The 14321-nt window shown below is 52.9% G+C and overlaps 6 protein-coding genes across 6 annotated transcripts; 4 read left to right on the top strand and 2 right to left on the bottom strand.

The window, feature by feature from the left end:
* Positions 1-334: 334 nt before the first annotated feature.
* K460DRAFT_369663 (uncharacterized protein) lies at positions 335-1394 on the bottom strand. The gene has a single exon (XM_040934000.1). The coding sequence runs from the start codon at positions 1022-1024 to the stop codon at positions 416-418; it is 609 nt and encodes a 202-aa protein (XP_040784208.1). The 5' UTR covers positions 1025-1394; the 3' UTR covers positions 335-415.
* Positions 1395-1717: 323 nt separating this feature from the next.
* On the top strand, positions 1718-6144 carry K460DRAFT_388531 (uncharacterized protein; the record flags this gene model as incomplete). Its single annotated transcript, XM_040935700.1, has 2 exons — positions 1718-1799; positions 2577-6144. The coding sequence occupies 2 exons, from the start codon at positions 1718-1720 to the stop codon at positions 5882-5884; spliced, it is 3390 nt and encodes a 1129-aa protein (XP_040784207.1). The 3' UTR covers positions 5885-6144.
* A 457-nt stretch (positions 6145-6601) lies between these two features.
* K460DRAFT_291564 (NAD(P)-binding protein) lies at positions 6602-7544 on the top strand (the record flags this gene model as incomplete). The annotated part of the gene is made up of 4 exons (XM_040929291.1): positions 6602-6641; positions 6717-6933; positions 6988-7354; positions 7413-7544. The coding sequence occupies 4 exons, from the start codon at positions 6602-6604 to the stop codon at positions 7542-7544; spliced, it is 756 nt and encodes a 251-aa protein (XP_040784206.1).
* A 180-nt stretch (positions 7545-7724) lies between these two features.
* Positions 7725-8738, bottom strand: K460DRAFT_409100 (uncharacterized protein; the record flags this gene model as incomplete). Its single annotated transcript, XM_040937220.1, has 2 exons — positions 7725-8271; positions 8344-8738. 2 exons carry the CDS (start codon positions 8736-8738, stop codon positions 7725-7727), a joined length of 942 nt encoding a protein of 313 aa, XP_040784205.1.
* Positions 8739-9290: 552 nt separating this feature from the next.
* On the top strand, positions 9291-9941 carry K460DRAFT_292768 (uncharacterized protein; the record flags this gene model as incomplete). The annotated part of the gene is made up of 1 exon (XM_040929372.1): positions 9291-9941. One exon carries the CDS (start codon positions 9291-9293, stop codon positions 9939-9941), a length of 651 nt encoding a protein of 216 aa, XP_040784204.1.
* Positions 9942-10439: 498 nt separating this feature from the next.
* On the top strand, positions 10440-14138 carry K460DRAFT_293818 (uncharacterized protein; the record flags this gene model as incomplete). Its single annotated transcript, XM_040929450.1, has 5 exons — positions 10440-12434; positions 12760-12903; positions 13194-13364; positions 13425-13485; positions 13588-14138. 5 exons carry the CDS (start codon positions 10440-10442, stop codon positions 14136-14138), a joined length of 2922 nt encoding a protein of 973 aa, XP_040784203.1.
* Between the last annotated feature and the right edge of the window lie 183 nt (positions 14139-14321).

The following is a 14321-nucleotide window of genomic DNA, read 5'->3' as shown; positions in this document are numbered from 1 at the left end:
ACCTCACAGAGCACCTAAAAGACAGCCGAGATCAAGATCTCTTCGTCGTCTTGATGGAATGGACATCAAGGGAAGGTGAAGTGAGAGATATCACTGGACTGGTGGTTCGAAGATGTCACAAGGGCAGACTTGGTGCTCCGGATCTGTTTCTTCGTCACGAGGGCTACGGACTAATTCGCAGCGAACGTATTTTCATAGTCACAGACACAGACTTTCGGCAAATGTATCTTTGCAAAAAGGTGCCTGATGGGAATCTGCTAAGAAGACTAGGGACTGACCGGTACAGTACCCAAGGTGAAGAACCTCGGGCTTATCCTGAATTCGTAGGTCTTCCAAGGAGTGTCAGTTTTGCATAAGTTGATCGACTCTACTTTTAAATATATATCCTGATTGTTGGGTTTCTCTCTATAAGCTTTTAGGCACCTCGCTCAAGGAACAACTTCAAACCCCGACCTTGGTCGTCAAACCCCTTTTGTAGACTCTCCCCAAGCGTCTTTTGCAGCACTGAAGCCAACAGTCCATTGAAGACCTCCCGACTCTCGTACAGCACAACACCGTTGCCCAAATCGCTAACAGCCTGCCATCTTTCTGCCTGGATCAAGGTATCCGTCGCATACTCCCACGCCAAGCGGCCCAAATCCGGCTGCACATGCGTGATCCTTTCGTACGCAAACTGCGTGTTCAGCAGATTGTCGGGCGTGTCCTTATTGACCGGTAATGGCAATGGAGGGATTTGCGTGCGTAGGAACAGACGTTTGCCTTCGACGGGATACTGCTCGGGCAGGGTAAGGTTGAGAGGTGAGACAACGATGGCGGCGCGCACGAAGGGGTTCCAGTCGGCATAGCCAGGGAAGTTTGTGAGCGCGTTCCAGACGGCGGCAGTCGTTGTGGAGTGTATCTCTACGCGTGTGCTGGCATTGAAGACCCCTTGGGGGACTTCTGGCAGGTTTGTGTATTCGCAGAGAACAACGAGGACGTGCAAAGCGAATATGGAGATAACGCGCATCGAGGAGTAATTTGACATGGTGGATAGTATTGGGACGCAGCGGCCTACATGTTTTCGGAGTTCTGGGGACACAAACCCTTATGCGAAGATCAGCATCGAAGCATTGTGCAACCGAACCTCGGGATCTCCCTCTGGCTATAGCCAACCTCGTTGAAGTGGACGAGATACTAGGCTTCAATCGGCTTCGCCTGCTTGTATAGGACTAGCAAACCGTTGGTCAGCAGGGTCGCTTAAGTGTAAATAGAAAGAAAAAGACGATTAACGACTATTTTGGGGGCGAATGCTGTGGTGCTGTAGGGTGGTGATGCAGGATGCATCCCGAAGCAGTGGAAGCGAGATGGTGTTCGACATGTGCAGCGGACGGCAATTCGATAGACCCCTTTTTGGTGGTTTGCAGGGATGGGCTCTTGGATGTGTGATTTCAAGTAAAGTCGTCATTATATAATAAGATGGGCTCAGCACATTATGACTGACAGGTAGCGTGGTATGGTGAAAGTCACGCGTGGAAGCCTCGACGCTCTGTTGCAAAAGAAAGGGGTCGGTTGAACCAGTCTCTGTCCATGGCTGCGCTTGCGACGTGCTGCAGAACTTGGGCCAGTGTAATAACTTATTCTACGATTGGAGAGCCATACAGATCATCTTTAGCTCGTGCTACTGAGAAGAGTATGGCTCGGGAGTGCAGGTGGGCCGCGGGGCCTTGTGCTTGGTGGCATGGCAGGGCTTGTGTTGCGGAAGGACGTCACGGTTCGGAATGCTTCGCGGAACGCCGAATGCAGCAATCCGTGCCAGCAGAGTATGTTCTGCATACATGTCCTGGGGGAGTTGGTAGACAGAGCATGACTAGAAGAAGGGCCAACTCCCAAGACAGCCCATGACGTTGCATCAAGGGAGAGGGCCAGATGGCGGCGGAAAGGGCGGCGGCCGCTGGCCGGAAGTCGAGAGGGCCCAACGGCAGGGAGTAGCGGCTGCACCTGCATGATGATAGCTCCTGCCCCTCAGTAGTGCCTCAACTGGACGAGAGAGAGAGATATGCAGCACTTGCCATAGCCACATCTCAACACTTTGCATAACTGTGATATGCGTTTAACTTGACTATTCTTCCTCCTCTCCCATCCTTAGCCACCTTGCACACTCGTCTGCGTTGACTGCGACGGCTTCCGACTCAGCGCGCCGCGTGAAGCTCCAGCCCCGCGGGTGTCGACCATCAACCACCACGAGCTTCACACCGCACCACCGAGTACCGTACCAGTAAACAGAAGAGAGGCCACCAGATAACACGCCGAGTCAGGTACAAGGCACCAGTATTAACGTTAGTGAAGTGATCTAGTTGTGCCCCTAGCACGAGACAGGGACCGTTCACGGGCTGTGGTCACGAAGCGCATGACGCAGCCCTCTTTGTCCTGAGCATTCATCCCGACTCACACACACACACACGTCGTCCTCACCCGTCGCTACCCTCACAGCGCCCCCCTACAACGCATACCGCCTACAATAGAGCGCGCGCTCTACTCCAACAACCGACAAAGCTCTCCAGCAAGTTGAATGAGCCCATCGCCCGATTCTACCGCAGAGGATACGACGCCTGTTTCAAACCTCACATACCTACACAAACAGCAGCGCAGCCGCAGCAAGGTGCAGGACACACCCCAAGCGCGCGGTCGCAACACGTCGAGATATGAGTTGGGAAGAAGAGATAGACGCGGCGAGAAGGTTACGCGCATATACCCCAGAGAGATAACAAAGTCTCCACCCACGGCAAAGCGACTCTCGTCCACGTCTCCCCCAGGCCCAACAAACTATCATGCGACCACGTCGCCGCTGCTCTCGGCTCTCGGTGCCACGCGATCCTCAGCTGCTCAGTACACCAACGAGTGGACCAAGTCCATACCCTTCTTTCCGAATCAAGGTTCGCCAGGAAATGGTGGGATAGCCATAGCTACTTCTCCGCCTACATTCCACAACTCGCCTGGTGCCCGAGAGGGCTTGTATGCACAACCGCCCATGTCCAACTCGCCCCCTGGCGTGCGCCCTCCAAGCTACCCCAATCAATATACCAACTTTGGTGGACGCCTGCAGAACTCTCCCCGCGAGTCCCCAGGCAGAGACCGCAGAGCTTCCATGTACTCACAACATGGCACACGCCCACTTTCGCAGAACTTCCCGCCCAATCCCCCTCTACCACATCAGGCGCAACCACACTTTTATGGACTGCCTGGCCTTGATCTCGGTCTCGACAACGTGCCAAACGATGGTCTGCAGCCAGGGGAAGGAGGATACTTTTGTGGCTTCGATACCTTGACCATGGCTGGAAGTGAAGCAGCACGCTTGACTGAGAATGTATTGCTCGTTGGCTCCCAAGGAGGCCTTGATATATTTCGCGTTGAGAAGAGTAAGATGGACATTGTTGGTCGCTTAGAGGGTCTTCGAGGTGGCGTACTAGGCGCGAAGATCCTACCGTGGACATCTAGGAGGGATCCACTCGCTTCCTCCAGACCTTTGGTTGCTCTTATCCTACATGGACCCGTAATCAAGGAAGATAGAAGCAGCAGCGGGAGTGGCGCCTCCTCTGTGGTCGACGACTCAGCTTCTGAGTCTCCAAGCAGACCCTCTTCACGTCATGGCAACAGCACCACAGGCCGAATCAGCGGATATCAGACCACTGTCGAAGTCTACTCACTGAACGAGAAGCGAAGAGTGGCTGTCTTGTACAAGAGTCCATTAGTACCCCTGATTAGCCCTCTCGACAGCCCTCTTTTTCGACCTCCACCTCCGGTTGGCGAGTTTATCGTGGATGCAAAAGGGCAGTTTGTCACAGTTGCCTCTGGCGCAAGTGGGGAGGTCTTCGTTTTTGCTCCTTACCGCAAAGGTCATGAAGCGTTCCCAGAACGATTCCGGTGCATAGGCAAGGTCTGGACCTCGGTACAGCTTCGAGAACGAGTGACGCAGTCTAGCGCTTCTAGCAATGCTGATGGTAGCCACGAAGAGGTCCCTCCTGAGAAGTACGGGGTGCCAATTTTCTCGCTATCCGACCGCTGGCTTGCCGTCACACCACCAGCATCAAGTTCTCTTTACCCGGTCAATGGCACGGCACTAACATCGCCTTACTATGAACGTCCACCTGGTATTGCACACCATAGCGTCCCAACACAGCCATCACCAAACTGTACGGTAGATGCTCCTGAAACGGCAGGCCTGATCAATCGTCTCACGAGGGAAGGAACCCAAGTCGCAATTAAAGGTGCTCGTTGGGCTACTGAGAAGGGTCTACAGGCTTTTAAGAGCTATATGAACAAGGGCTCACAGGGAAATAACGTCGCATACGGCCAAGATCCTATGCAGCACTACTTCCCCCCAACACACGGACACAATCAGACACAGCCGAGGCTAGAAGCGTCTGTCACCTCGATCTACGATTTGCAAAGGATGCTGGATGCAGAAGAGACGCGAAACAAGAATGCCCTCAATCCGATCGCAACAATCCCTGCCGTCCTGGGCTGTAGCTTCCTGTCATTCTCCCCAAGTGGCCTAATGCTTATGACGGTAAGCACGAAGGGTGATTATCAAGATGTGTGGGACTTGAAGCGTATCAACTTCCGAAGAGCCCGCAAGACTGTCCGAGAACAGCCGACAGGTCCTCACGTTCGACAAGTGGCTCGGTTCACCCGCATGACCGTCGCAAACGTTATCGATGTAATTTGGTCTACTCCTAGGATCGATAAGCTGGCCGTTGTTACCGACAAGGGCACAGTGCACATGTTCCTCATGCCAGCATCGGCTTTCCAATGGCCACCATTTCGACGCATTCGCCAAGCAGCTCCGTCAGCCAGACCCAACGAAGCTACATCACCTACAGGCTCTGGTGGTGCAGTCAACTCTGCTATGCAAGCGATCAATGGGACGGCGAGACCGTTCATTGATGCTGTTCGTGCACGAAACAGCAACATTGGATCTCGATTTAGTCTCGCCAGCCTTGGTGTCACTCCTGCTGCTGGCGCAAAATCGGGCAAAGCCGTAGCTGCCGGGGTCGGCAAATCGATCAATAACATACGGCACGCGGGAGACAACAAGCTCACACTCCCTGTGTCGCCTAGCGGAGTAAAGCCCTACAGCGTACGGTGGCTCTCTGGCAAAGGTCGCGGTTCGATCGCGCTGGTGTCGGGGGGCGTGCTGCAGCTCTGGCGAATCCACATGCGCTCCACGAATAGCAAAGGAAAGTCTTCAAACACTGCAACGATTACAAGAAAGAAGCTCGCTGAGTTCGGTCTCGCTCCTATTCAGGACACCTCATTGCCCTCTTCTGTCGCCGAACAACTGTTTCCACAGCCAGGTGACCCAGAGCCAACGCAAGAGTTTTATGGGGAATGGCTTCCTCGGACTTTACCTTCTCGCAAACCTCGTGCAAGAGGTAGCAAGGCTACTGGGCCCACCCCTGCGCCTCTCAGCTTCTCTGAGCTTGAGACGAACCCGCCGTATCAGCCCTTCTACACCGACCGTCGCGTAACCCGTTTTGTTTACTCGCGATACTCACCAGAGGTCCAAGGCGGCAGCAGCGAATATCAACCCTCTCCCCTGGGCTTGATCTCAGAACTCCACTACGAAGACGATAGCTCGCCCTGGCTATTCGGCGAGAATATCGATGCAATCCGTATCTCATCGCCAGTTACTCACGCTTACGATTCAGGAGAAGATGACATCATAGCTGGTGTCGCTGCTAGAATTGAGAACAAACTCGTCTTGCGGGACGGAGAAGAGGAGGTTGAGCAAGTCGTCGTCACCACTAGACGAAGGCGTGTCAGGAGGGAAGGTGCAGAAGAAGATGAGGAAGGCTTCTTCGAGGACGACTGCGAAGTCCTTGACTTTGCCGAGGACCGCGTATGAGCGCCGAACAGCTTTTAGTCACATTAACTTTACATGTCACATCGTCTTCACGCAATCTATAAGGACAGGTATTGCTTCATACATTGCTTGCAAATTGGGTAGACCATCTGTTTGGCTTTTAAACTCCAGGATTTGTGCACGGCGGCGCTGGCGTTTCTTGAGTTTTGGATCACAACATGAAAGAATACCACGCATTTGAGACGGCGGATAGCAACACCGCGCATAGATAGATCAATAAGCATCGAACTAGTAAACTCCTCATCATGTCCGTTCCCGCCACCGTTCCATAAAGCCCGGGTGGTGGCGCTAACTCCACTAACCCCGACTCCCTCCTGCTTCACTAACTCCGGACAAGTCTGCAAGCAGAGGCAAGGAAGATGAATAGCCCGGCTTTTACCTTTCAGTGGTGAGATCAGATAATCCTAAAAAGACGTGATTGGCTTAGCAGGAAGGGAGTGACCTGACCGGTGCCTTGCTGCGATATGGCATCATGAAGCTGCAGAGATTTACGGAGAATGTGCAAAACATGTTGCACTTTCGTCTTTAGAGGGTTGGACCAGAGTACAGAAGAAGGGATTTAGGTTCAGCCTGGCGTGGAATGTGGTGTAGTAGGAAGATGGATATAAAAGAGCAATGTCGCCGGCTAGAAGTGAGTTACTATCCACACAGAAAACAGACGACCTTTTCAGTACGACGAGACCTGACAAGCGCATCATTATGCCTTTCAATGATAAGATTATCACTCTTATTACGGGCGGTTCGTTTTGACCTGTTTCTCTCCTCTGTCCTCGTCCGTATCTATGTACCTAGCATAACTGACCAGCCCACTTAGCCAACGGAGGCATCGGCTTTGAACTCGCCTCGCAACTCCTAGCCGACGGCAAGAACTTCGTCTTACTCGGCAGCCGCTCGCAGGAGAAAGGCGAAGCCGCAGTTCAGGAGCTGAAGAAGCGTAGTCTACCCGGCACGGTCGAGCTGGTGCAAGTCGACGTGAGCGACGAGCAAAGCATCGCCAAAGCAGCAGGAGAAGTAGAGGAGAAGTACAGCCGGTATGCTACCTCTCCCTCCCTCCCTCCACTCCTCTTCTAATTCCCTAATCCCAGCATCGACGCCCTCGTCAACAACGCAGCCATAGCCGGCGAAACACCCCCCACCCACTCCCTCCCCCGCCGCCTAACCGCAGCCTTCTTGACAAACAGCACGGGCCCCGCCATCGTCGTCGAGTCCTTCGCCCCGCTGCTCTCCAAATCCACGGCCAAAACACCCCGCATCGTGAACGTCACGAGTGGAGCGGGGAGTATCTCGCTGCGCCTCGACAGCGAGAATCCGCACCAACAGATGAAAGTCGTGCCGTACCGGATGAGCAAGGCGGCGCTTAATATGCTCACTGCGTGTCAGGCGTATGAGTACGGGCCGTTGGGGTGGAAGGTTTTTGCGTTTTGTCCGGGGTTCACGGCGAGTGGGCTTAGTGTAAGTTATCAGCGAGCGGAAAGGGGTTTGGTTGTAGGCTGACTTTTTTGATGCGTAGGATATGAATAAGGAGGAGCTTGGGGCGAAGCCGACGAGGGAGGGGGCGAGCCCTATTGTGGATATTCTGGCGGGGAAGAGGGATGGTGAGCATGGGGGGTTTCTGCATGCGGGTGGGCAGCATCCTTGGTAAGTTAAGTGTGGGAAGGTGGACAGGAAGATGGTTGGGTCGGAAGCTGAGATTTCAGATATCGTTTAGTGAAGTGAAGTCTCTCTGGCCAACTTTAGTTTAGTTGTGTGATTCCAAAGACATCATCATGAAGTGGGTATTCGAAGAGAAAGAGTCTGTATCAAGGAAACACCGCACAAGACCTCAATACTTCCCACCCTCGTCGCAAATCTTCTTGAACACTTCCTCCGTATGTTCCCAGACCACTTTCTCCTTGCCTGACTCACGCATGCTCTTCGCCTTTGGCCTATCCGCCAAGATATCCCCATTCCAGTTCAGCAGATAACTTCCACTCCCCTTGACGCCATCACTTCCTACCGCCGCCCCCTCGACATTCCCACCAATCGCCTGGGGCGCATATCTCGGGGCAGTAGCAGCGAACAAATGTCTCTCGCCGCTCTCTCCTTGCGGGACAATCATCCACGACGCTACCGTAAGCAGCAGAGACTTGGCTACGCGCTCGAATCTGCCGAACAACTCCCTGAATACGCCTGTTTCCACACCAGAAGGGTATGCATGAATGAATGTAGTCGTCGGATACTCTTTTGCCAAGTGGTAGACAGCAAGGCTCGTCATAGCGCTCGCGTGAATCCCGCAGTTCTTGAGCGAAAAGGAGGATTGGAGGGCGAGATCGGAGAAATTGGGGGTAAAGCGGAGGCCGATCTGTGGGTCTAGGACAGCGACTACGCGGCTGAGATTATTGGCCTGGGAAGAAGCGTTGAGTAGGGGTGTGAGTTGTTGGATGAAACGCATGCGGGAGTACTAATGTAGTGCAAATTTCCGGTCCAGGCCTTCTGCCGTTTCGTCTCTGCCCTGAAAGGTGAGGTAGCCGCATGTCATGAACAAGAGGTTGACTTGCTTCTCCTTGCTTTTGATTTCCTGGCAGGCCTCATCGACGTTTTTTAGTAGTGAGACGTCCTTTTGGATGAATGAGACTTGTGATGAGGTATTGATGGTGCGAAGCTCTTGGATGATTTTGCTGGCTTCAGTTGCATTCCTCCCGATGAGATAGACGTGTGGTGATGTGGTGTTTCGGACAAACTCTCGTGCTGTGAAGAGCCCTATGCCGCTTGTGCCACCTACGAAGACCGCAACGAGGCCAGCTGGGAGGGATCTGAGAGTAGCGTTGTGAGCACGGACGTCGGATAGGGAAACCATGGTGTTGCACTCTGAGGTGGAAGTGGAGATAGAGATAGAGATAGATTGCAGATGATTGTGGGGATAGGAGAGAATATATAGCGTACTTAGGAGCGACCGTAATTCGTCCGTAGCCAGATCGATCAAGAATCAGGCGTGCCATTTCGGCCTAAAGAACCTCATCTTTAGACGAAAGGACGATGTGGGCATGCAAATTGTCCAAGTAGTTATATGCATCGCAATGTATTGACGAAGGGGCAAAGATAGAAACTGTGAGGAAAGAATTCCATGATAGATGAGGCTCAGCAGGACTATCAACCTACCGCTATCTTCTACCCATATTATCCGTGACTGAGAATCGCCCGACTATAGTGCTAAAGTCTACATCGAGAGAGAATCGTAGGGGTTATTGTGATGTCTCCCCTCGAGGTCGATCACCACTCAGATAGGCTCAAACCTCCGAGCTCCCCGAAAAGTCCCCACCACTTCTTCACCCCACATTCCAAAGTTCGCAACGATGACTCGAAGCCCAATTGTCACTACCACCCTTCGTCCTAAGCATCCTATCCCACCATGAATCGTTTTGAAGACATGTCTCCCAATCTGGTATCAATCCAACTTGCCGCCGGCCATGCGCCACCAACCCCACCACACGAAGACCCATTAGACGACATATATGGCTCTGCGCCCTCGTCGCCAGTCCATTTGTCGCATGACCCGCTCGACTTGAACGCCCCTCGCGATCGCCCTCACGAGATTCTCTCCGATCTTCCCTCCCGCCAACGCGCACTCGACACAGACGCGTACCGCGAAGGCCTCGGAAACAGCAAAGGCCAATTCGTACAAGAAGGCTTCGACGAAGGCTACTCTCTCGGCGCAAACCTCGGATTACGTGTTGGCTACATACTCGGGGTTTTGCACGGCTTCGTCGCCGCCTTGAGAGGGCACGACGAGCAGTCACGCAACGAAGTGAAAGAGATGTACGAGGCTGCACAGAGGGAACTGGCGATACAGGAGCTGCTCAGTCAAACATGGGTGGATGAAGAGGGCATTTGGAAGTGGGAGGTCAGAGGGAAGGAGGAGGACCCTACGTTGAGGGAGGTTTCAGAACAACATCCTCTCGTGAAAAAGTGGATGGGGAATGTGGATGAATTAGCAGTGAGATGGGGTGTTGACTTGAAGGCTGTGGAGAAGAGCCAGGCACTGCAAGAGGAGCAGTCATGACCGCAAATCTTCACATGACTGCGCCAACACGCCCACAAACCGAATGGATATCGCTTTGCGTACACCATTTCGACAATCATGTAAGTCTCAGACCTTGATGTGTTTGATCTTAGACCAAAGTTCAGAATAAACATGCTCCCAGCAATAGATGGGCCGGATATGAGAGAGATAGATCCGCCTCTAGGTGCACGAGGGAGAGAAGTGGAGGCACCGGATGAAACGTGGAGCCGCCTAGAGAGATTGAAATTTCTCCCAACGACGAAGATTCAGCATTAGGCAACAGCGTAACATAGCATCGCATGATTTGGTCGGATCGGCTTGTTGCAAGTCGGATGGCGCACGGACGTCGGTGCGCGAGCGGCTGTAATCGGGCAATTGACGGCTTTCAAAATGCCGTCATGACTTAACGCCGATATGCGCGAAAGAATAAACTCACCATGACATCCTCATGCCATACTTCACGCCCCTCGTGCTGATTTTGCCTCACTCTCGACAGCCATGTTATATGGCTTGTCGGCTCTTCGAGGAGCGCCTGCACAACATGCCACTTCCCAGCTGCTGACGTCAAGCTTCGCCCCAACGCGATCATACCAAACACACCTCGTCCGCCGCCTACAAACTAGAGCATGGGAGCCACTACGACCTCCCAATCCCGCAGACCTTCCCAAACCGAGACCGCGAAAGGTAAAGCCGCCATTTACCCGTCGGAAATGGGTGCGCCGCCTCGCCATCGTCTCTGCGCTGGTCGGTACAGGTTACCTGGTTGACACGCAATTCTACGCTTCATCCTTGACGCGCAGTCTACGATGCTTTAGGACTGGGCTGTTGATTGGAATCGACTACAAGATCAACTTTCGCGCCCATCCACCGCTCGCGAATAGCATCGAGGATCTGCACGCAAGGAACGCGCAGAGGATATTCGATCTGCTGCGACACAATGGCGGGCTGTACCTGAAGATTGGCCAGGCCATCGCAATGCAGAGTGCGATCCTACCACCCCAGTTTCAGAAGATGTTCGCCAAGATGTTCGACGATGCGCCGCAGAATGAGTGGTGGGAGGTCGAGAAGGTTATACAAGAAGACTTTGGGAAGAGCGTAGAAGAAGTGTTTGGCGTGAGTCTCGTGAAAGAAGAAGGCAAGGGGATAATGGAGAAGACAGCAAGAGCAAGTGCGAGTGTGGCGCAAGTACATTGGGCGAGACTGGCAGACGGAAGGGAGGTCGCGATCAAGATCCAGAAGCGCGAGATTGCGCAACAGGTCGGATGGGATCTGTGGGCTTTCAAGGTGGTGACCAAGGTGTATACATGGTGGTTCAAAATTCCTGTTTACACCATGGTACCGTACATCTCGGAGCGCTTGATGCTGGAAACCGACTTCGAGAACGAAGCCGACAATGCGGAGGAAATGAGGCGTCTGGTGTCAGGCGAGAAGAGGCTGAACGGCCGGGTCTACATACCACAAGTATATAGGGAACTGTCGAGCAAGAGAGTCATGACAGCTGAATGGATCGAAGGCGTCCGGCTGTGGGATAAGGAGGGCATTGTGAATACCTGGAAAGGCGGCTGGCATCAAGGCAGCCCTGGTGCAGGTGGAAACAAGCTGCCACCCATTCCTCATAGGAATGTCAAAGTTGACACAAATTCTCCAGAAGACGCTCCGAAAAACGACTTCTATAAGCCCGACCGTACCTACTGGCAAGGTAAAGACGGCAAAGGCGGCCTCGGCGTCTCGCTCAAAACCACAATGAACACTATTGTCGACCTCTTTTCCGCACAAATGTTCCTCTGGGGCATCGTACACTGCGATCCCCACCCAGGGAACATATTCATCCGCCGGCTACCTAGCGGACAGCCCGAAGTCGTCCTCATCGACCACGGCCTCTACATCCGCATGAGCCCTGAGTTCCGACACCAATACTCCCTATTCTGGAAGTCGTTACTCGCCTTCGACAACGAGACGATACAAGAAATAGCGACGTCCTGGGGTGTTGGACACGCGGATATATTTGCTTCCGCGACGCTCATGCGGCCGTATCAGGGTGGTGATAATAGCGTGCTGAAAGAGCTCCGGAAGGGGCCCAAGGGCAAGGACCAGGCAGAGAGAGCCTTTGAAATGCAAAGCAAAGGCCGCGACGCCGTCAAACTCCTGCTGGCCGACGACAAAAAATGGCCGCGCGAACTCATTTTTATCGGTCGCAATCTACGCATCGTTCAGGGAAACAACCAGTTCCTTGGCTCACCTGTGAATCGCATCAAGATCACGGGCTTGTGGGCGAGCAGGGCGCTGACGGAGAACAAGGACCTTGGCGTTGGGGAGAGGTGGACGAATTGGCTCAAGCATGTGCGATTCAGGGCTGTATTAGCGTTGAGTGATGTGGTCTTCTTCTGGAGTAAGGTGAGACAGTGGGTGGGTGTGGGGAGGGGCATGGAGGACGACATTGAGCAGAAGATGAAGGTCATGGCGAAGGACTTTGGCGTCGAGCTGAACCACGGCGTCTTTGAAGGATAGGTTTGGGAGTGTATGTGTATCGATTCCCCTCTTAGACGACTTGTGATATGTACCATATTTTTTATTTTCTAAAAGACATTCTAGTTTGGAAAAGCGCTCTTCTCGCGACTTTGACTTGTGATGTTCAAAATCCAGACCCGAGGTACAACGCGAAATGACAACCTTGCTTTCCATTCGCGAACCGTCTGTAACAGTCTCTTCTCAAACAACCCTTTCTAATATTGTATTGATTCTTGATAAACCGAATCGATTGAGGGACACACTAGCTGACTCGAAGAACGACAACCCCTCCCACCCCGGATTATCCTAGCCGAACCGAGGCCTGTACTGTAGCGCGCGGCTTCTTGCGGGGAACGCTTACTATTCATTTATTCTCTATCGTTCATTCTCGACGTCAACATCAACATCAACTTTCATTACCTGGGAAGTTTTGCCAGTAGCTTCTAGTCACTGTGTACTTTAGATTGTTCTCGGCGGTTATCTGTATATCAATAGACTGTTCAGAATTCCCGGTAAGAAAGGAAGAAACGAGAGGGAAATACTGTACTTCCAAACAAAATAAAAGAGAAAGAAGGAAAAGATACAGTCAAGAATCATGACGTCAACCGCCTCCTACTCCGACATCAAATTCGATATCAAGGGAAAAATCGGGATTATAACTGTGAGTAGCTCTACTTACATACATAACGTCCCCCCTTCTCACCCTTTCCTCTGTATATCTATCTACTTATCTAACACCCCCAGTTCAACCGCCCCAAAGCCCTAAACTCCTTCGGTGGCAACCTGATCCCCGACACCATCGCGGCCCTGCGCACGCTCAACGAGCACCCTGACACCGTCTTCACCGTCATCACAGGCGAAGGGCGGTTCTTCTCCGCGGGCGCAGATGTAAAAGGGATTGCGGGGGCAAGTGAGGTAAATTTTGATGATCCACGTCTATACGTGAGTAGTAGCTAACGAGAATAAACACAACAGCCAACAGAGTATAAGAATGCAGCCGAGAAGAAGCTGGCCTACCTGGCCAAGTTCAACTACGGTGAGTCTTTGAATTGAGGAGGGCACATATTTACATCTCAATCTCCTTCTACACCTACAAAAGCCCCGATAGATCTCTAGCTAAGACTCCTCCCTCCGCTAGCAACCGAACTCCTCCGCTCCATGATCGACCACAAAAAAGTCCTCATCCTCGCGCTCAACGGCCCCGCCGTCGGCGGCGGCGCAGCCTGGTTCCCGGGCATCGCAGACATTGTCCTAGCCTCGTCCACGGCGTGGCTACAATGCCCCTTCTCAGCCCTGGGCTTAGTACCCGAAAACGGGTCCGCACTCTCGTTCGCGCAGTCCATTGGGATCCACCGCGCCAACGACTTTCTCATGTTTGGTCGCAAGTTGAGTGCGCAGGAGCTGTTGGAGGCCGGGCTGTATAATTATGTGTGGGAGGTGGAGAGTGGGGAGGCGTTTCAGGAGAGGGTGGTTGGGTTCTTGCAGGGCCAGTTGGAGGGGAACGATGGGAAGAGTATGATGGAGATGAAGAGGTTGCAGAATGCGCCGATACGGGATGCGAGGTTGATTGCTGTGGTTAATGCTGTGGATGCGCTGGCTGAGCGGTTCGTCGAGGATGCGCCTATGAAGCGGTTTGAGCAGAAGAGGAGGGAGTTGGAGGAGAAGAGTAAGACTAGGGCGAAGATATGATTTGTTTTCTCTCTCTCTCTTTAACTACAAGGGGTTGAATAGAAGGGGATGTGCGTGTTACAATACGGTGCAAACGGGAGGTAGAATATTGACAAGTTGAAATTGCACGCAACGTTATCTTCAGCTTCCTTCAGTCCACCTTCCAAATCATCAGCCTCAACATCTTCCCGCACAGGACACTGC

Source organism: Cucurbitaria berberidis (assembly GCF_010015615.1).
Source record: "Cucurbitaria berberidis CBS 394.84 unplaced genomic scaffold K460scaffold_5, whole genome shotgun sequence".
In the NCBI taxonomy this organism is placed as follows: domain Eukaryota; kingdom Fungi; phylum Ascomycota; class Dothideomycetes; order Pleosporales; family Cucurbitariaceae; genus Cucurbitaria; species Cucurbitaria berberidis.
Note: the sequence above shows the minus strand (reverse complement) of the source record. Positions and strands in the feature narration are given on the sequence as shown.

What these genes read in the sequence shown, in the direction of transcription:
- K460DRAFT_369663 (XM_040934000.1), bottom strand. Translation starts at nt 1,024, where the DNA reads ATGTCAAATTACTCCTCGATGCGCGTTATCTCCATATTCGCTTTGCAC.